Raw genomic sequence first — 20835 nt, 5'->3', positions numbered from 1 at the left:
GAGTATCTCAAGATGTGCAACGTCAGGATAAGATTTATTGACTGGCATAAATGTCAAGGCTAAAAGGAGAACCGGGAAAATATGTATTTACTCATTCAGCATGGTGCCACTTTTAATGATTTGGATTTCAACTTTGCATCACTTCTATCAGAGGTGGATGACTCCGTTTCTCCACGATCCACGTTTGATCACAATAGTTGGAGCTGATGGGCATTTCATATAGGGAATGATAACACCCCATGCTTCCATTATCAACTTCCAGTCTCATTTTTGGCCACATTAGCAAGCCAATATCAGAACCCTGGAGTCATGTTGTTACAAGAAATAATATGATAAATATCCTAATATTTTGTATTTTATTCGGATCCCCATTAGCTGTTGCTGAAGCAGCAGCTACTCTTCCAGTTGTCCACACAGAACATAAAACATGCCATAATACAGAACATCAAAAGACAAGAGCAGCTCAAGGACTGAGCTACACACATTTCAAATAAGAAAAATAGAACCAATTAAAGGTACACACATTACTGACAGATTAAACCATTTATTATCCATCTGTAACGGATGTGAAACGGCTAGCTTAGTTAGCGGTGCGCGCTAAATAGCGTTTCAATCGGTGACGTCACTTGCTCTGAGACCTTGAAGTAGTAGTTCCCCTTGCTCTGCAAGGGCCGCGGCTTATAATGACAAAGTGAAAACATGATTTTAGAGATTGTCTAATGTGTTGAAAATGAAATACAGAAATATTTCATTTACTTAAGTATTCACACCCCTGAGTCAATACGGCGATTACAGCTATGAGTCTTTCTCTTAAGAGCTTGCACACCTGGATTGTACAATATTTGCACATTATTCTATTCAAAATTCTTGCTAGACAGCCGTTTTAAACTCTTTCCATAGATATTCAAGCTGATTTAAGTCGAAACTGTAACTGGGCCACTCAGGAACATTTAATGTTGTCTTGGTAAGCAACTCCAATTGCTTCAGTGGATCAAGGTGTTTGAGAGTGTGAGCTGGAAAGTGAGCTGCGTTCAGGGGATCTACGTGTTTGAGGGTGTGAGTTGGAAGCAGATGTTACGGTATTATTGATGTTTGATGAGTATTTACCACCCTATGTAAAGTTGGGATATACCAGATACGCTGTAAGAGTGTTCTCGCACAAGTGTAAAAAGTGTGGCCGTGTATCAAGTGTTTGCAGACTGAAGGAATATGTTATTGAAGAGTCTGTGAATGTAAAATGTTACAACTATGGTGAGGATCATATTTCGAAATTCCCTGAGTGGCCTGTTAGGGTGAAAGAGGTTGAGGGCTCCAGTATCAGGGCTGTACAGCAAATATCCTATGTGGAGGTGGTGAAGAGCGTTATAGGGGCAAAGGGCCACAGTTCTGAAGAAGATACGGTGGTGGATGCATCTCAACCAGTTGCAAATGTTGTATGTCTATCAAGTGATCTGGATACACTCATTGTGAAGAAGGTGGATTTTGTAGCATTTATATAGTCTGTGTAGGGAGCTGATTAAAACAAAAAAAAGCAGGCTGATTTAGTTGAATTAATATTTCATTATTGATAGTTTGTATGGATTTTTATTTTTTTTACCCTGCAATTTTTCCTTTTTGGATCTTTATCCATCTGTACAGTAGGTGGCGGAATGCACCTATAATTGTTGCGAATGCCATTACACCAAAGAAGGGATGTGAGAGAGCTGGTGAAAGGAAAGATGGCGGAAGCGGATGATGAAGTGGATTCTAAATACAATGGCAGTAGAATCAAGGAGAATTGGAGTATTGCTTCGTCTTCCATTCTTTTGGGCAACACTCCAATTCTCCTTGATTCTACTGCCATTGTATTTAGAATCCACTTCATCATCCGCTTCCGCCATCTTTCCTTTCACCAGCTCTCTCACATCCCTTCTTTGGTATAATGGCGTTCGCAACAATTATGATAAGTGATGAGAATTACCTTTTATATCTTGGAGTACGGTTTGTTAATGAGGAGCAGCTGTGCAGAGTACCAATCTTGAAGAAACCATTTGAGTTATCTAAACTGGTGGAGAGAGTGCTTGGTAAAGTGAAGAATGTGAGGATCACGAGAGGCGGGCTGGTTTAGATTTTTTTGCGGATCAGAAGGAACGTGCGTTGTGTCTTAACCAATTTGATAAGTTTGAAATGTTGTTTGTGTCTCTTCGGAATAGGGCATCCCTCACGGGGGTTATATCTGGCATCTCGTGGGAAGTCCGTTTTGAAGAGATGAAGAATATTCCTGGAGTGATTGAAGCACTTGGGATGAATCTTGTGGTGAATGGTGAAAAATTGAAGAGTCTTATCTGATCTTTTAGTTTTTTAGAGTCTCCCCTACTCAAATGCAGTTGGGGTATATAAACTACAGAGATATGTTGCAATTGTGGTGGGAACCATGAAGCCACGTCTTTCGAATGCACCGCAAGAGTGAAAGAGAATGAGGTGGCCAAAGTCAGGGCTGTACAGAGCATTTCATATGCAGCAGCTGTTAAAAGGGCTGAGGGTTTGAAAGGTGCACCAGAAGAGAGTCCATGGGGGTGGATAAGCCTTCACTGCAAGCTGCAGGGGTTGACTTTCACCAGCAGGAGCCAGACATTTCAAAGGTTAAGAAGGTGACCTTTATAGCTATGGTGATAAATGCCACTGCCAAGGTGGAGAGCAGGTCCAGGAAGATAGAAATTATTGTGGATGTGGTGGAGCGATTCCTGGAGCTGAAAGATTTTCGGTGAAGGAGCTACATGGAATATATTCACAAGCAATTTATACCACCCTCTCGGGCCCTACATCCTGAGAAGTAAGATATGGAGATTTGAAAGGAAGAAGTTTGAGTTTTGTTTTGTTTTGTCAATGTACTATGTTTATTTGGGTGGATTAAGTTAGTTTCCCAATTACGTATGGATTTTCTTTGTACCTTGTTTAGGTTTCAACCTGTCCAGTTGGTGGCGGCAATACACCTTTTGGGGTTGTAGTCCGCCATAAAACCCACAGAAGCAGAAGAAGAATACAAACGAAGAAGACCGACACATCCAAGCTGTCCATTTTCATGCACTGGCATATTCCTTTCAACCTGTTCGTCGTTACACCCTAGTATTTACTGCCAGGTCCTTTTGCGCAAAATAATGTAGTTGTAGACAGTTTACACTGCAGGCTGAACAATTGCGAGTGGTACACTTGTGTCAACTGCACTGCGATGCCCACGGACACAGTGTCGATATGTTGCAAATAAGCAGCCTTACATGACCTGGGTGTAGGTGGTGAGCCAGGACAACTACCTTGTATTGTTAACCACAGGTTCTTCACCATGCTCTGTGAAGAGGGAGTCCTTTTGGAGGTGACCATGCTATCTCTGAAGGACGTACGGGCAGTTCGCTAGCAAAATATAGATTATCCTGCATTGGCACAGCCCTGTTTGATCGTATTGATGTGTATTGATTGAGTGAAAGTGGAGATGTCATAACCGGCAATGAATGTAAACAAAACCTAATCTGAGGCAGTGAGTTTGTTTGCTAGGAAAGCTAGCGAAATAACTAAGTGAAGTCTGGTAATTAGTCGACTCCACAAGTTGCCAAGACTGTTAGTTAGATAGTTGTTTGCAACTACTCTAAAGTGTTTTGCTGGCGACTGTAATGACAGGAGAGTTTGACATTTTACAGATCGTGACACAATCCACTTTCAGTGCCTATTTTTCTGTAGGCTACCTTGCATCCATTCCAAGATCGCGCACAGTCTGATAATCTATAATTAGCTATTATTTTATTACAATACTTTTGATTACTGTTACAATCAAGCATTCTATTGTAAGGACCTCGTGGATTTCTCACAATAAGGGCGCACTTAATAATCATTATGCATATTTCAGTCTTTACAGATTGTGAATGCCTATAGGCAATTCACCATGTGGGCAAGAGGACACTTGGGGAAGAGGAACGAGTGCCTATACCTGGCTGTGTGGTACATTGAAACCGATCACAATTCACTTCTAAGAAGTGCTACAGATTTGAATATGCTTTTTATGATTGAAACATTTGACCTGCTCATGCAGCCTACTTTACATGTTGTTTATTCTTCATCTGTTTTATGCAGTCTACTGTAGTAAATTGTGTAATGAAAAACAAAATGGCTATTACGTATGAATTTCTCCATGCTAAATGTATTTTAAGCAATTTCATTTATTCCACCACCACCAAATTGTTCCCTATAGACTAGAGTATATACGAAAGGCTTGCCTCTCGAGCTGTTCTCATTTTAGGTATGACGTCTCTCCCTGCAGAGTGCGCACGCGAGCACCTTTGCAACTTCACAATTATTGTAAATAACTAATGGCGCTTTCAGGTGCTTTCCAACTGGAAACTCGGGGGGAGAGAGAGCAAGTTCAAATCATGGCGTCAGTTATCTTAAGGTCGGAAAGTACAGAATATCTCACCACCATGCATTTCCATCTCCTCTCTCTCTCATTTATTCCGTTCTCGGGCGTGCAGAGGGGCTGTCAACAGTTTAGTGAAATATGTTTCGTTGCAAAAACCTGTTACTGTCGATATTCCTGAACAGATTTCAATTGGTTTCCCAAATTAAGCACTGGGTAGCTGCAGCAACAGGGTTGGAGAGCCCATGGCGTACAGAGCTTGGACGGAATATCACCTGTTGCGCAGCGAAAGCATGCTCATCAAACAGCGATTCACGCGTGGACTGAGATGTGTTCTTATGTTCATTTCTCAGCTGCTCATACTCCTCGATAAAACCAAAGTAGCCTATCCAGCATCATTGAGAAGCGGACCTGCTGGAAAGCGTGTGGCCATCACTCGCTATTCGCGTGCATAGGGATGACGTATATTTTTTTCCCTGACCCTTTTCCTGCCCGTTTGATAATGGTCCATTCTAAATCAAAACTAATATTACATATTAGCAAAGACTAAATTAAATTGAGAATAGTCTGATAGGTGAAAATGTGATCGCTTGATGAGAGAACAGCTGTGATGCCTGAGACAAGGAACCGAGTGTAAGCTTCTTCTTTTTTTACTTTCTCAACTCATCAATAGCCTATAGTTGCACCATGCAGCCCATATATTTTTAGATTTAAGACATTGTAAGGTTTGTATGATTCACAACTAAAGTTGCCAAATAACTCTAAATCTAGTCTATAGGACCTGTTTGAAATGATCACTTTTTATGCTCAACATAGCCACTTCATATGCACACTTACTCAGGAATGGAAAAAATATACTTTCTATTTGATTCAGCTAAGTTCAATTATATTCTTCTTACTATAAAATCATATAATATACAGTGCATTTAGAAAGTATTCAGACCCCTTGACGTTCTCCACATTTTGTTACGTTACAACCTTGTTCTAAAATTGCTTAAAGAGTTTTTTTGTGTGTCATCAATCTGCACACAATACTCCATAATGACAAATCAAAACAGGCATTTAGAAATGTTAGCAAATATAACATTTACATAAGTATTCAGACCCTTTACTCAGTACTTTGTTGAAGCACCTTTGGCAGCGATTACAGCCTTGAGTCTTCTTGGGTATGATGCCACAAGCTTGGCACACCTGCATTTGGGGAGTTTATCTCATTCCTCTCTGCAGATCCTCTCAAACTCTGTCAGGTTGGATGGGGCGCGGTGTTGCACTGCTAATTTCAGGTCTCTCCAGAGATGTTCGATCAGGTTCAAGTCTGGGCTCTGGCTGGGCCACTCAAGGACATTCAGAGAAGTGTCCCGAAACCACTCCTACGTTGTCTTGGCTTTGTGCTTAGGGTCAGCGTCCTGTTGGAAGGTGAACCTTTGCCCCAGTTGAGGTGCTGAGTACTCTGGAGCAGGTTTTCATCAAGGATCTCACTGTACTTTGCTCCGTTCATCTTTGCCTCAATCCTGACCAGTCTCCCAGTCCCTGCCGAAGAAAAACATCCCCACAGCATGATGCTGCCACCACCATGCTTCACCCTAGGGATGGATGGTGCCAGGTTTCCTTCAGATGTGACACTTGGCATTCAGACCAAATAATTTAATCTTGGTTTCATCAGACCAGAGAATCTTGTTTCTCATGGTCTGAGAGTCCTTTAGGTGCCTTTTGGCAAACTCCAAGCGAGCTGTCATGTGCCTTTTAATGAAGAGTGGCTTCTGTCTGGTCACTCTACCATAAAGGCCTGATTGGTGGAGTGCTGCAGAGATGGTTGTCCTTAGGGAAGTTCTACCATCTCCTCAGAGGAACTCTGGAGCTCTGTCAGTGTGACCATCGGGTTCTTGGTCACCTCCCTGACCAAGGCCCTTCTTCCCCGATTGCTCAGTTTTGCCCGGTGGCCAGCTCTAGGAAGAGTCTTGGTGGTTCTAAACTTCTTCCATTTAGGAATGGAGGACGCCACTGTGTTCTTGGGGACCTTCAATGCTGCAGACAGTTTTTGGTACCCTTCCCCAGATCTGTGCCTCGACACAATTCTGTCTCGGAGCTCTATGGACAATTCCTTCGACCTCACGGCTTGGTTTTTTCTGACATGCACTGTCAACTATGAGACCTTATATAGATAGATGTGTGACTTTTCAAATCATGTCCAATCAATTAAATATATCACAGGTGGACTCCAATCGAGTTGTAGAAACATCTCAAGGATGATCAATGGAAACAGGATGGACCTGAGCTCAATTTCTAGTCTCATAGCAAAGGGTCTGATTACTTAGGTAAATAAGTTATTTCTGTTTTTATATCTAATACATTTGAAAAAAAAAAATCTAAAAACCTGTTTTCGCATTGTCATTAGGGGGTATTGTGTATAGATTGCTAAGAATTGTTATTTTTGATCAATTTTAGAATAAGGCTATAACGTAACAAATTGTGAAAAAAGTCAAACGGTCTGAATACTTTCCGAAGGCACAGTAAAATAATGGCACGGGACTTATAAGCATATTATGTCAGCTAAATGAACAAGCCTATGGCGTGAAGCATAGCCAGATAACAACATACAGTAGGCCAACTCCTATTTTCCTCATTTACATTTTAGTCATTTATCAGAAGCTCTTATCCAGAGCAAGTTACAGGAGCAATTAGGGTTAAGTGCTTTGCTCAAGGACACATCTACAGGTTTTTCACCTAGTCAGCTTAAGGATTCGAAGAAAGCCAAAGCTTATAGGGACCCCTAGGAAACACTTATCAGCGCTTTAGTTCCTACCCTGTCACAATTACTCCTCCCAAGCATTTTAATTTATTGTTATCTCAAACACTTATACAAAAGTGCCCACTATTATATTGTAACTATAGAATTAGAATAGTCATTCTATTTCCATGATTCCAACATTTTTGTTCTAATTCACAAGTCAAATTGCAACATTTTTATTTACCTTTATTAAACAAGGCAAGTCAGTTCAGAGCAAATTCTTATCTTCAATGACATCCTAGGAACAGTGGGTTAACTGCCTTGTTCAGGGGCAGAATGACAGATTTTTACCTTGTCATATCAGGGATTCAATACTTGCAGCCTTTTGGTTATTAGTCCAATGCTCTAACCACTAGGCTACCCCGGCATTTAGTTAAAAATAAGTCCTAGATTATTTGCCCATATCGTGCAGCTCTACGTGGCAGTGTGGATATTATCTCAATTGAGCATTGGTGTAAATTACTTAAGTAAAAATACTTTAAAGTACTACTTAAGTCTTTTTTTGGTATCTGTACATTACTATTTAGATTTTTGACAACTTTTACTTCACTACATTCCTAAAGAAAATACTGTATTTTTTACTCCATACATTTTCCCTGACACCTAAAAGTACTCGTGCTTAGCAGGACAGGAATGCTTAGCAGAACAGGAAAATGGCCCAATTCACGCACTTATCCAGAGAACATCCCTGGTCATCTACTGCCTCTGATCTGGAGGACTCACTAAACACAAATGCTTTGTTTGTAAATCATGTCTGAGTGTTGGAGTGTGCCCCTGGCTATCCGTAAATACATGTTTTAAAAAACAAACAATTGGGCCATCTGGTTTGCTTAATATAAGGAATTTGAAATTATTTATACTTTTACATTTGCTACTTAAGTACATTTGATCAATTACATTTACCTTTGATACTTAAGTATATTTAAAACAATACTTTTACTCAAGTAGTATTTTACTGGGTGACTTTCACTTTTACTTGAGTAATTTTCTTTTAAGGTATCTTAACTTTTACTCAAGTATGACAATTGGGTACTTTTTCCACCACTGCAGTTGAGTGCAGGAAATGCAGAAATTATAAAGTGCTGAAATTTGTTACGGTTGAAGTTGAATTGAACAGTATAAAACAATCAGAATTGAGAAAGCCTAATTGAAATCACTTAGAATGTACAGTATGTGTTGCCACCCTAGGATCACTCACTACTCATAAAGCAAATGTAGAACTTTTATTATTAAAAAACTAAAAATACCGTCAAAATATATTTTATATTCGAGATTCTTCAAAGTAGCCACCCTTTGCCTTGATGACAGCTTTGCACAGTCTTGGCATTCTCTCAACCAGCTTCACCTTGAATGCTTTTCCAACAGTCTTGAAGGAGTTCCCACATATGCTGAGCACTTGTTGGCTGCTTTTCCTTGACGCTGCGGTCCAACTTATCCCAAACCATCTCAATTGGGTTGAGGTCGGGTGATTTTGTAGGCCAGGTCATCTGATGCAGCACTCAATCACTCTTCTTTCTGGTCAAATAGCCCTTACACAGCCTGGAGGTGTGTTGGGTCATTGTCCTGTTGAAAAACAAAATACATTCCCGCTAAGCGCAATCCAGATGGGATGGCGTATCGCTGCAGAATGCTGTGGTACCCATGCTGGTTAAGTGTGCCTTGAATTCTAAATAGATCACTGACAGTGTCACCAGCAAAGCACCATCACACCTCCTCTTACATGCTTCACGGTGGGAACCATACATGCAGAGATCATTCATTCATGTACTCTGCGTCTCACAAAAACATGGCGGTTGGAACCAAAAATCTAATTTTGACTCATCAGACCAAAGGACAGCTTTCCACCGGTCTCGTGTCCATTGCTTGTGTTTCTTTGCCCAAGCAAGTCTCTTATTCGTATTGGTGTCCTTTAGTAGTGGTCTCTTTGCAGAAATTCGACTATGAATGCATGAATCAGGCAGTCTCTTCTTAACAGTTGATGTTGAGATGTGTCTGTCACTTGAACTCTGTGAAGCATTTATTTGGGCTGCAATTTCTCAGGCTGGTAACTCTAATGAAGTTATCCTCTGCAGCAGAGGTAACTCTGGGTCTTCCTTTCCTGTGGTGGTCCTCATGAGAGCCAGTTTCACCGTAGCACTTGACGGTTTTTGCGACTGCACTTGAAGAAACGCTCAAATTCTTGAAATGTTCCGCATTGACTGACCTTCATGTCTTTAAGTAATGATGGACTGTCGTTTCTCTTTGCTTTTTTGAGCTGTTCTTGCCATAATATGGACTTTGTATTTTACCAAATAGGGCTATCTTCTGTATACCACGCCCACCTTGTCACAACACAACTGATTGGCTCAAACGGATTAACAAGAAAATGAATTCCAATAATGCACTTTTAACAAGGCACACCTGTTAATTGAAATGCATTCCTCATGAAGCTGGTTGAGAGAATACCAAGAGTGTGGAGGTGGTTACTACATGATTCCACATGTGTTATTTCAAAGTGTTGATGTCTTCACTATTATTATGCAATGAAGAAGAAAAAAACTAAAAACTTGAATAAGTAGGTGTGTCCTAACCTTTACTGGTACTGTATAGGTCCCACAGTTGACAGTGCATGTCAGAGCAAAAAACAATCCATGAGGTCCAAGGAATGGTCCGTAGAGCTTCGAGATGGGATTGTGTCGAGGCACAGATCTGGGGAAGGGTACCAGAACATTTCTGCTGCATTGAAGGTCCCATAGAACACAATGGACTTCATCAATGGATGAAGTTTGGAACCACCAAGACTCTTCCTTGAGCTGGCCAAACTGATGAATCGGGGGAGAAGGGCTTTGGTCAGAGAGGTGACCAAGATCCCGATGGTCACTGACAGCTCCAGATATTCTCTGTGGAGATGGCAGAACCTTCCAGAAGGACCCCCAACTCTGCAGCACTCCACCAATCAGGCCTTTATGGTAGAGCGGCCAGAGAGAAGCCACTCCTCAATAAAAGGCACATGACTGCCCGCTTGGTGTTGGCCAAAAGGCACCTAAAAGAGTCAGACCATGAGAAACAACATTTTCTGGTCTGATGAAACCAAGATTGAACTCTTTGGCCTGAATGCCAAGCCTCACATCTGGAGGAAACCTGGCACCATCCCTACGGTGAAGCATGGTGGTGGCAGACCCTAAGCACACAGCCAAGACAGCTCTGGGACAAGTCTCTCTAATTGTCCTTGAGTGGCCCAGCCAGCGCCCAGACATGAACAGGATCGAACATTGCTGGAGAGACATGAAAATAGCTGTGCAGCGATGCTCCTCATCCAACCTGACAGAGCTTGAAAGGATCTGCAGAGAAAAATAGAAGAAATTCCCCAAATACAGGTGTGCGTAACTTGTAGCGTCATACCCAAGAAGACTCGAGGCTGTAATCTCTGCCAAAGGTGCTTCAACAAAGTACTGAGTAAAGGGTCTGAATACTTATGTAAATATGATATTTCTGTTTTTTTTTTTAAGTAAATTTGAAAACATTTCTACAAACCTGTTTTTGCATTGTCGTTATGGGGCATTGTGTGTAGATTGATGGGGGGGAAATAAATATATTTAATATATTTTAGAACAAGGCTGTAACATAACAAAATATCATGGGGTCTGAATACTTTCCGAATGCACTGTACACTAGATGAGTAACGGGCTGCTGTTTTGAAGCCATTGGCTCCTTGGCACTTCCCTACTGTGGCAAAAAAAATATTTTAGAAGCTATAGAGATGCATTTATTGATGTTTACATTTGTTTTTGCACATTTATTTTATCATAGACACCTTAATGCTGTGTTGTAATGGTGCCTCTGGAAGTGGGTAACCCAACAAAAGTGTGTGACTTTTGTTGGGTTAAATTTTGGGTGTCTAAAATCTCCCAAATGGCCTGCCTGGCGAAGGATATGATATATGAGGAACAGTGATATGCAACTCTGAATTACCTAAAATTATAATGCCCATGTTGATAATTCAGTCAGGCCAACCTAAGCTGCACTGTGCAAATAGGCCAATAGTAGGCCTACTATTGAAACAGATGAATGAGGCTGTCAACTGATTCAGAAATTCACAGGTTTCTGATTCTTCTCATTTATTTCAGGATTTCGCTCTCAAAGTCACACTTTTGTAATATAAAAACGATCAAATTGGATGTTCTAAACCCATAACAATGTTTAAACCACATCAGGAGACCACTTTTTAGGTCTGGAAGAAAATCAAATAAATCGTTTGGTTGGCAGAGTTTCTGTGATGAAGTTTTCAGTGGTGGAAAAAGTACCCAATTGTCATACTTGAGTAAATATAGATACCTATATTATCACAATTTGTGGTGCATCTTTAGCTCTTCCCTCTTTCTAAATTTCTACTGGATATTTCCATCAGAAAGTTGGAATGGATTTTCAGTCCATCACTCCACTAGTAAACCTGAACACATAGTCAACAGGATAGGGTGAATACTGGGTGGGATGTGCTCATGAGGGCTTGCATGGAAACACCAGTGTCTCTCTCTCTCTGCAGCCCCTGGTCCGATGCATGGTCCCATCCCCTCAGTGTCATTTTACATCCCTTTAATGGAGGAGCAACCGGGAGCCACCCGCACTGCAGTGACTTAGCATGATGAATATCATTCACTTCTGTTTGACTTTAATCAAGGACCCTTTTTCAAATTGAGTCATTTCTTTACAATAAACAGTGGAATGCATAAAGAGATCATAGCTTCATATTCAGCGAGGGGGCATGTTTTCAAATGTGGTCCCATCAGACTGAACCAATATCTAAGAGGACTGTAAAATCACAATTCCACCCCCAAGACTTTGTTGCTATGCTTTTTGTGTCTGAAGCACTTTCTGTGACCCAAAAAATAGTTAAATAGTTAATTTGTCATTGTTTCCAGTCTGCCACAGTATGACATTTAACATTAACATTTAAGTCATTTAGCAGACGCTCTTATCCAGAGCGACTTACAAATTGGTGCTTTCACCTTATGACATCCAGTGGAACAGTCACTTTACAATAGTGCATCTAAATCTTAAAGGGGGGTGAGAAGGATTACTTATCCTACCCTAGGTATTCCTTAAAGAGGTGGGGTTTCAGGTGTCTCCGGAAGGTGATTGACTCCGCTGTCCTGGCGTCGTGAGGGAGTTTGTTCCACCATTGGGGGGCCAGAGCAGCGAACAGTTTTGACTGGGCTGAGCGGGAACTGTACTTCCTCAGTGGTAGGGAGGCGAGCAGGCCAGAGGTGGATGAACGCAGTGCCCTTGTTTGGGTGTAGGGCCTGATCAGAGCCTGGAGGTACTGAGGTGCCGTTCCCCTCACAGCTCCGTAGGCAAGCACCATGGTCTTGTAGCGGATGCGAGCTTCAACTGGAAGCCAGTGGAGAGAGCGGAGGAGCGGGGTGACGTGAGAGAACTTGGGAAGGTTGAACACCAGTATGCTTATCACATGCAGAGGCTTTGGCCTTTTATTTTAAAAACATTTATTTTTACTGCTTTAATTGCATTGGTAACCAGTTTATAATACCAATAAGGCACATCCGGGGGTTTGTTGTATATAGCCAATATACCATGACTAAGGGCTGTATCCAGGCACTCCATGTTGTGTCATGCTTAAGAACAGCCCTTAGCCGTGGTATATTGGCCATATACCACACCCCTTGGGGCCTTATTGCTTAAATATACCACCATGAACCACTGGGGTTTCTTTATGCTCAGCAGCTAAGCCTACAGCCTAGATAAAGCAAAGGAACTGATAGGGAAAGGGAACTGACCAGAAGATAATGTTAGATTGGCAGACAAAAAAACAGACAGACATTGATAATCAAATTGATCTATATGCCAACTACTACCAGTAATGATCAGATAATTACAATGGATCTAACACCCATAGATTATTTATCCAGCCAATAACATCAGCAAATGCCTCCCCAAGGTGCCTCCCCAATCTCCACAAGGTGATTGTGTTCTGTCAGCACATTGACTTTTCCCCGGGTAGTCGGGGCACCTGCTACTGCTTCATTGTTACCATTGATTACCGGTTTCAAGACGTAAATAAATACACAAAATAAATGTTGTAAGAGCACCAGCCAATTCATCTTGGTTTATCAGTGGAGGGACAGAGACGAGGGCTGGCAGGCAAGTGGAGGACGCTTCAACCTTGAAGGCAGCAGCAGCCCCCACCTCTCTGACAACCCAACCCCTTCTATAAGATAGAATGTTTTTTATTTAACTAGGCAAGTCCGTTAAGAAAAAATTCTTATTTTCAATGACGGCCTAGGAACAGTGGGTTAATTGCCTTGTTCAGGGGCAGAACGACTGATTTTACCTTGTCAGCTCGGGGATTCGATCTTGCAACCTTTCGGTTACTAATCCAACGCTCGAACCACTAGGCTACCTGCTGCCCCAGGTATGACTTTCTCTCCCGATTCTATTCCCTTTCTGTTGCAGTCAACCGGTTTTACTGGATCCAGCATGAGACGCCACGCGTGACCCAAGCTGCTTGTAAGAGACACCGTCAGAGCCCTGGGGTCCAGAGTATTATCAGCAGTTAGCGACGTTCTGCACAATATCAGGAGATATTCTTTCTGTCGTTACCTATGTCACATATTATACATTATTATGTTGTCATTTCTTTAGCATTAAGCTGTTTCTTTTAACTGGTATCTTGTAGATCCCTTATCCTTTGTTTTGTAAAGGCTGAACTTGTATAACGAAAGCTACTGAGCTAATTCATTTCAAACCATCTTCTCTACTTTTTCTCTCTGGTTCCTCACTTGACCCTCCTTCGGTTTGCAGATGTTGTTCTGCAGCATCTTTCACATGCAGTACAGCATGCGAGTGATTATAGACTGCAATTAATAATGTGTTTCAGGAACACCCCCTAAACACAGCATGTCTGTGTGTCTTTAAAAAGTCCTCACACACAGCAGTATACTTACATCAGGCATAGGCTATGGTCAAATCTGATCATTTCCTTCAGCAGAAAATCGAATTATGGTCTCTTTAAGTCTGTTAATTACAAGTTTAGGGACTTTAAGATACTTCTGGGAGTCTCACATGACACGAGTGATAAGAAGCCATTTCACAACATCAGCTCAATTTTCCTAAGTGATATTTATTCCCAGAAAGCCACTCACTTCATTTGATATAATGTTTGCACAAAAAATACTTAAGCAAGGAAAATCCATTCTGGTTCTTAGAAAGGTCATTATCACGGTAAGCCATTTTTATGATAGAATTCAAGAAATAGAGGTTTTACAACCAGTACTTACACTATTCATTATCAGGACTACAAGCTTTTCAGTCTATCTAATATGTATTGTTGTTGTTGATATGATGAGTGAGCCTAAGTCCCGACAGCATCTGTTCCTTCTTTTGACTATGCAGAAGACCAGAGGGACCAAAGACATAATTCAATGTTCCACCGTAGAGGAACATAACTAGACTACCAAAAATACAATAATCATGTGTTCCCTTATTAAATAATGGAGAGGCTAGCTCATTCACACCAAAAACCATCATGTAATTGTATTTGACAGAGTAAAGGTTGTTACCACCATTCACATAATTAGTGTTTTTGATTACTGAGTACCCACTGGGCACAGACGTCAGTTCAACGTTTAGTTTCGAAATCAACAACAAGTGTCACCATTTCATTGGATTTAGGTTCGAAGTTGAGTGAGAAAAATATGTCATTCCCTTTCGTTGATGACTTTTGCAAATCCAACAAGTTTTTCTCGTTCATTCAATGACATCACGTAGATTTTCTTGGGTTGAAATGACATGGAAACATCATTAATTCAACTTGTTTTTGCCCAGTAGGTAAAGCTTTAGGAAGCACATCAATGACAAAAACATAGCAAAGGACCAAAACCATAAGTCAACTGTAAAGTGGTTACAACCCATATGGTAAAGTTCCTGCCTCAGTATAGGTAAATGCAGTACTTGATCGGATTGTGTGGGGGAAAAACACGAACACATACATGTAGCGTATGGTGGACAAATATAATTGTATTCTCTTTTACTGTGAAAAAAAATGAATTGCAGAAATTGATATTACATAGATACTGTAACACAGACATGCTGTGTAAAATACAATTAATAAAATACATGAAATTCATAATCAATCGAAAATGACAGAATAAAGTAACAAAATGTCACACTAATAAATCGTTCCTATGATGTGCAGAATGAACTGGGTCCAATGGCCATCAAAACCTCATCAGTAAAAGTAGATTCGGTCCAGGACCGGGTTTAGGAAGCTCTGCACTAGTTCACTGGGTTACTTGCTCACATAAGCCTTGGGTAAAAAAGAGAAGCTATCCCACATTGCGTCTGCTTTTTTGTCGGTTGGGGGTGGGGTGGGGTTGGATAGGAAGTAGGGTGCTCTGAAAAGAAAAAACAACCAGGCACAATTTGAGACATCAAAATAGGGACTTTTCTGCGGCTCAAGCTCTCTTTCTTTCAACATTCTATCGTTCTCTCTTTCTTTGGCCTCAGCATTCGTCTGCATACTCTAAATTTGTTGAGCTGGTATTGCCCTCTTTCCTCTCTCCCCCTTCCTCCTCCACCTCCATCTCCTCCGCCTCTTCCTCCTTCTCCACTCCCTCCTCCTCCTTCCTCCTCTCCATCGCCTCACAGGCCCTCCGCACGTCCTCAGGAATGTTCCTCTTCAGGTCGCGGTTCTTGTGTCTCTTGGCCAGCTTGGTGAGGGAGCGGAAGCGGAGGTTGAAGAGATTCTCCTCTGACGAGGCCTGCTGTGTCTGCTCGCTGCCTCTCCGCTGGTCATAACAAAGATCCCCTGCCCCTTTCGACCTCAAGTTATTCAGCTTGGTGTCGATGCTCTCCTGGGAGGAGGTTTTGAAGCGGCCCTGGTCCAGGCTGGCAAACACAGCCCTCCTCTCTAGGGAGAGCATGTCCAGGGAGTGGGCCCTCTGCTCCAGGCCCAGCTGCCTGCGCTCCATGCTGCGGATGGTGGCGGCCCGCTGCAACTTGTCGTGGATCTCCACACTCAGCCGCCTCCGCGTCTCTCGGAACTCGGCCCGCACGTTGGCCTTCCACTCCGCCGCATGGACCTTGAACTCCCCCACCTGCAATTACACAAAGATGGAGAGTCATTAGAGACAGGAGGGTGGAAGGGGTGCATTACATCAAAGGATCTTCTACAAATTCCCCTTCAGACAAAAGCCTAGCTCCTTCCATGGAAAGCCAATATCACAGTATCCATCCATACTGTATGTACAGATAAATAGCTTAGTAAGCTCACTGTTAACACGTCAGCCTGAACACTTAATGACTGCATCTCTAACCACTTCTCACACACAGCTGTCTGTCGGGAGTGTCTCAAGGGCTCCAGACAGGGGCATCAACAAGGCATAATAGCAAAACAGACACAGAAGAAAGGTGGGTAGGGTAAGAGATGAGTAGTAAGGACTGACCTATTAGTTTCCACTGCTTTAGATAATGTAATGACAGGCAGTGTAATTTAATGAGCAGCACCCACCTCCTCTTTGGTCTTTTTGGACAGCACTCTGAGCCAGTCTCCAATCATGCTCAGGACAGCAGCGAAGTAGGCCAGGCCCACCAGGATCCAGAACCAGACCAGAGGCTTGTACCACTTCATGTACTCGATCTTCCGATCCCCACCTAGAACAACAGAGGAAGAGTTGTTACATTTCATGTATGCGTGCGTGTATGTATGTATGTATGTATGTATGTATGTATGTATGTATGTATGTATGTATGTATGTATGTATGTATGTATGTATGTATGTATGTATGTATGTATGTGTGTGTGTGTGTGTGTGTGTGTGTGTGTGTGTGTGTGTGTGTGTGTGTGTGTGTGTGTGTGTGTGTGTGTGTGTGTGTGTGTGTGTGTGTGTGTGTGTGTGTGTGTGTGTGTGTGTGTGTGCGTGTGTGCGTGCGTGCGTGCGTGCGTGCGTGCGTGCGTGCGTGCGTGCGTGCGTGCGTGCGTGCGTGCGTGCGTGCATGTATGTATGTATGTATGTATGTATGTATGTATGTATGTGCCTGTTACCACCAAGTTATTGTCAACAATAAAACATTTGCCACCCAAAAAATATTTTCATTACAGACAGATTAGTATGACAAGGGAGGTGGAAAGCTTCAGTTTGACAAACACAACATTTGTAATTGGGATTTGAAGAGAATGTATGTTATATCAGCATTATTTTGGATGATTCTTGCCATCCCCTAGATAAATCCTCCTGAAATATAATTACCGGCAGTCACTTTTAGCATCATTATTCAAGGGATTGTCAATGTAATGCAGACACAACAAAACACACGCAAATAAAACCTTGAGTTGATGGAGAATCCAATGGATAATTTCAGATAACTAGAGTCACAGTACATAAACCTGTTATACCGTTAAACACTATCATACCTGCCACATAGTCCCCTATGCCAATCGTTGATAGCGTGATGATGACAAAGTAGATGGCATCCAGAGTCGTCCATCCCTCGATGTGTTTGAAAATGACTGCCGGGATGCCAACGAAGACTATGCACCCAGCTATGATGAAGAGTATGGTGGAGGTGACTCTGATTTTGGTCTGGCTGATCTGTTTGTGTTTTTGCTGCAGTACAAACAAGACATGGTCAGAGGACGACAGTATGTCAACAAAAACATAGTTGTCAACAACAACAACAAAATGTAAAAAAGTTAGCTATACACAGTACATTTCCAGCTTGAAGAGATGCAGTTTCATCAATTACTTCATGTATCAATACCCATTAGCCAAAACACTCCAGAGCACCCCAGGCACCAAGAAAGAAAACCATACAAATCCACCCTTCCATTCATCCAGCAGGAAAATCCTAATTCCCAAACTCCCCCTATGTCACAGAAACTCAAGTACCCTGGGGCTTTCAGTAGTCTGAAGAGGGTCTTAGCTCTACATTTTGGCTTTTAGCTCCCAATAAACAAGATTACATGGACAGGGATCAGCACTCCTACTCTGAGATGCTTGATACATACAGCCTGCTCACAGAATCTCAATCAGCTCCTGGCCCTCTACCTCCACTGCTCCCACACTACATCAAACACCTCTGCCCTCACTACAAGAGTCCAAAACCATTCACTGAGCCTGGTATAATACCTGGATAACAGACATAGCTTTTACAGGGATGACTGTATCACACTGTCATCACCCTATTTGCTGTGCTGTTCACAGTGAATGGGGTGATTTATAGGTTGGAGGTAATATGCCTGGTTTTCACTGTGGGTAGCATATTGGTGTATGAAAAATGTATCAAACCCTACAAAACTGTCTATTATAATATAATATTTTCAAATGTCCTGTTGCTCCAGGATTATTTTCCTGATGTAGCAAACTGATCTTCAAATTAAGATCCTACATCTGTATATAACATGCCCCAAATACTCATTTTCAAAGACCCCTTTCTTCACAAAATAAGTAATCAAACATGGTGTGTCTAAATTAATTTGAATAAACGTATTGAAAGTTAACTATAACCGACTTATCTCTGAAAGCATCATGTGCTTATGCAGTTTCCAGTAAATCCCCTGCACATAACAAAACCCAAAGTTCTCAAGTAATCCAATTTACCCTGTATATCTTCTCCACCCTCAAGACGCTCTTGACAAATATGGTTCCTAGCTGGTCTCCGATGCCAGCCAGGAGGAACCCAAACAGCGGGATGCCAAATATGGCGTACAGGATGCAGAAGATCTTCCCTCCCTCCGTGCTGGGTGCTATGTTCCCGTAACCTGTCACAGTGGTGTTTTGTTATGTAAAGCCTGTGTTATATTCCTGCAGTTGGAGGTCGGAGGTAAATAAGCACTAAGAGAGGAAATAATCAGGTTGGGCTCAGAGAACATGACATGAATTACAACTTGCAGTGAATGGAGAGACAAAACAGGGCAGGGATGACTAAGGCACGGCTTCATCTAAACCAGCACGGTGGGATGTGTGTCCCTCTCCAAATTGTGTAAACAGATGAAATGGTATTCATATGTTATGCTAAAAAGACACCCTGGTGCACTGTTCATTCCCACCTCCCGATAGGATGCTATTATCATCAGTAAATCATGTACTGTGAAGACACACACAGACATTAGCATAAAGTACATCCTGTGAATGACGTTTGTTTTATCCATTTCCCAGCAAGCTCATGATAAATAGCACACATTACATTACAGTAGTGTAATGCTGACAGAACTGCACTTGAATTAGCGAGTCACAGCACCCGTAGGTTACCTCATAAACGTTCACGTTAAAGTGATATTGCTTTATTCTACTCAGTTAAGAGGAGCAAGTAACGAGTTCGTAGGTTGGTGATGGAGAGTACCTATCGTTGTGATCACGGTTCCAGCAAAGAAGAAAGCACTGCCCAGATCCCAGTGACTGGAGTTGTAAGATGTGTCTCCGATCGGACTGACTCCTGCACTGACAGCGTCGATGGAATGCTAGCAAAGAGAGAAACAGGCAGGGTATAGGGTTGGTTATTTTAACTGGTAGGCTACATAGTGATTCCACACAGTTCAATGTGCAGTTCATCTGCTTAAACAGACAAATGGTGAACAAAATGAACCCAGAACCAACCATAGTCAAGCCCTTTGACATCTTGGCACCAAAGGAATAACCTGTGTTGTCTTTGGTCTTTCAACACATGCTACATACAGTAAAGAGGACAGTACCATGCCACACTAAGCCCTCAGCTGGTGGAAAGACAAAACCATAGGCCTAACATGTGTCTTGACTGCATTTAATTGCCACTATAAACGGCCGCCCCCTGTGTGTGCCATACACAGCATGGGTTATGCAATGTACTTGAGAGCGAATGACTGATGATTGTGCCGACCTCTTCAGATGAAACTTAAAGGTCACCAGTGGCATGGTGGGGAGGGAGGGAGGGCCGGATAGACGGATGGAGGGGGGCACTGAGGAGATAGGCAGGACAGGGTGGGGTGGTGTTCAGGGTTTTCCACTGTCCAGATGGCTAGCTGTGTGCTTGTGGCGTGCAAGGCAGGCAGCAGTCGTGGTCCGCCCCAGCACTTCTGCACTGCTGAACTGGCCAGGTGTGTGAGAGTCAGAGTCAGTATATCTGAAGGGTTGGGTACCCACTGTTCGGGCACAGGGCACATCCATAAGGAACACTTGCTTTGTAATAATTACTATCAGGGCATGTTTTTTTATTTACTGAGTGGTGGATGAAAGATGGCTTGCATAGCAAATGTTGGATTAGCCCATAATATCAACAACATTAATGTATCACAGTCAATGCTCACACCATACAACCCCATACTTAGCACATTATTACAGGAATGCATAAAGACTGTTCAAAGTGTCTGGTGGCTTGTTGTGTGTGTGTGGCCGAGCTTAAAATACTAGTGTTTTGGCATTTCCTCCTACACTCAGCGAACGTCCGCGGAGACAGTCACCTACAGGAAGACTTTTATATTTAGTTTTCTCTCCGATCTCAGGTCTTATTAAGTCCCTGACTTATTTCTCCTGCTCTGTCAGAGGCATTTTAATTGTACCTTTATTTAACTAGGCAAGTCAGTTAAGAACACATTTTTATTTTCAATGACGGCCTAGGAACAGTGGGTTAATTGCCTGTTCAGGGGCAGAATGACAGATTTGTACCTTGTCAGCTCAAGGGTTTGAACTTGCAACCTTCC

General features: G+C 42.2%; 1 protein-coding gene across 2 annotated transcripts in view; it reads right to left on the bottom strand.

Moving 5' to 3' along the window:
• Positions 1-14263: 14263 nt before the first annotated feature.
• The window catches only part of LOC118362673 (potassium channel subfamily K member 10-like), a 30861-nt gene continuing 24289 nt past the window's right edge, over positions 14264-20835 (bottom strand). For both annotated transcript variants that reach the window (XM_035743210.2, XM_035743209.2), the window contains exons 3-7: positions 19503-19620; positions 18761-18921; positions 17575-17767; positions 16672-16814; positions 14264-16258 (exon numbers count right to left, since the gene is read on the bottom strand). In XM_035743210.2, the coding sequence (XP_035599103.1) occupies positions 15665-16258; positions 16672-16814; positions 17575-17767; positions 18761-18921; positions 19503-19620 (1209 nt within the window). In that variant the 3' untranslated portion in view covers positions 14264-15664. The remainder of the gene's footprint in view (positions 16259-16671; positions 16815-17574; positions 17768-18760; positions 18922-19502; positions 19621-20835) is intronic.

Source organism: Oncorhynchus keta, chromosome 29, assembly GCF_023373465.1.
Source record: "Oncorhynchus keta strain PuntledgeMale-10-30-2019 chromosome 29, Oket_V2, whole genome shotgun sequence".
Classification (NCBI taxonomy): Eukaryota; Metazoa; Chordata; class Actinopteri; order Salmoniformes; family Salmonidae; genus Oncorhynchus; species Oncorhynchus keta.
This window is presented reverse-complemented; position numbering and strand designations above follow the sequence as displayed.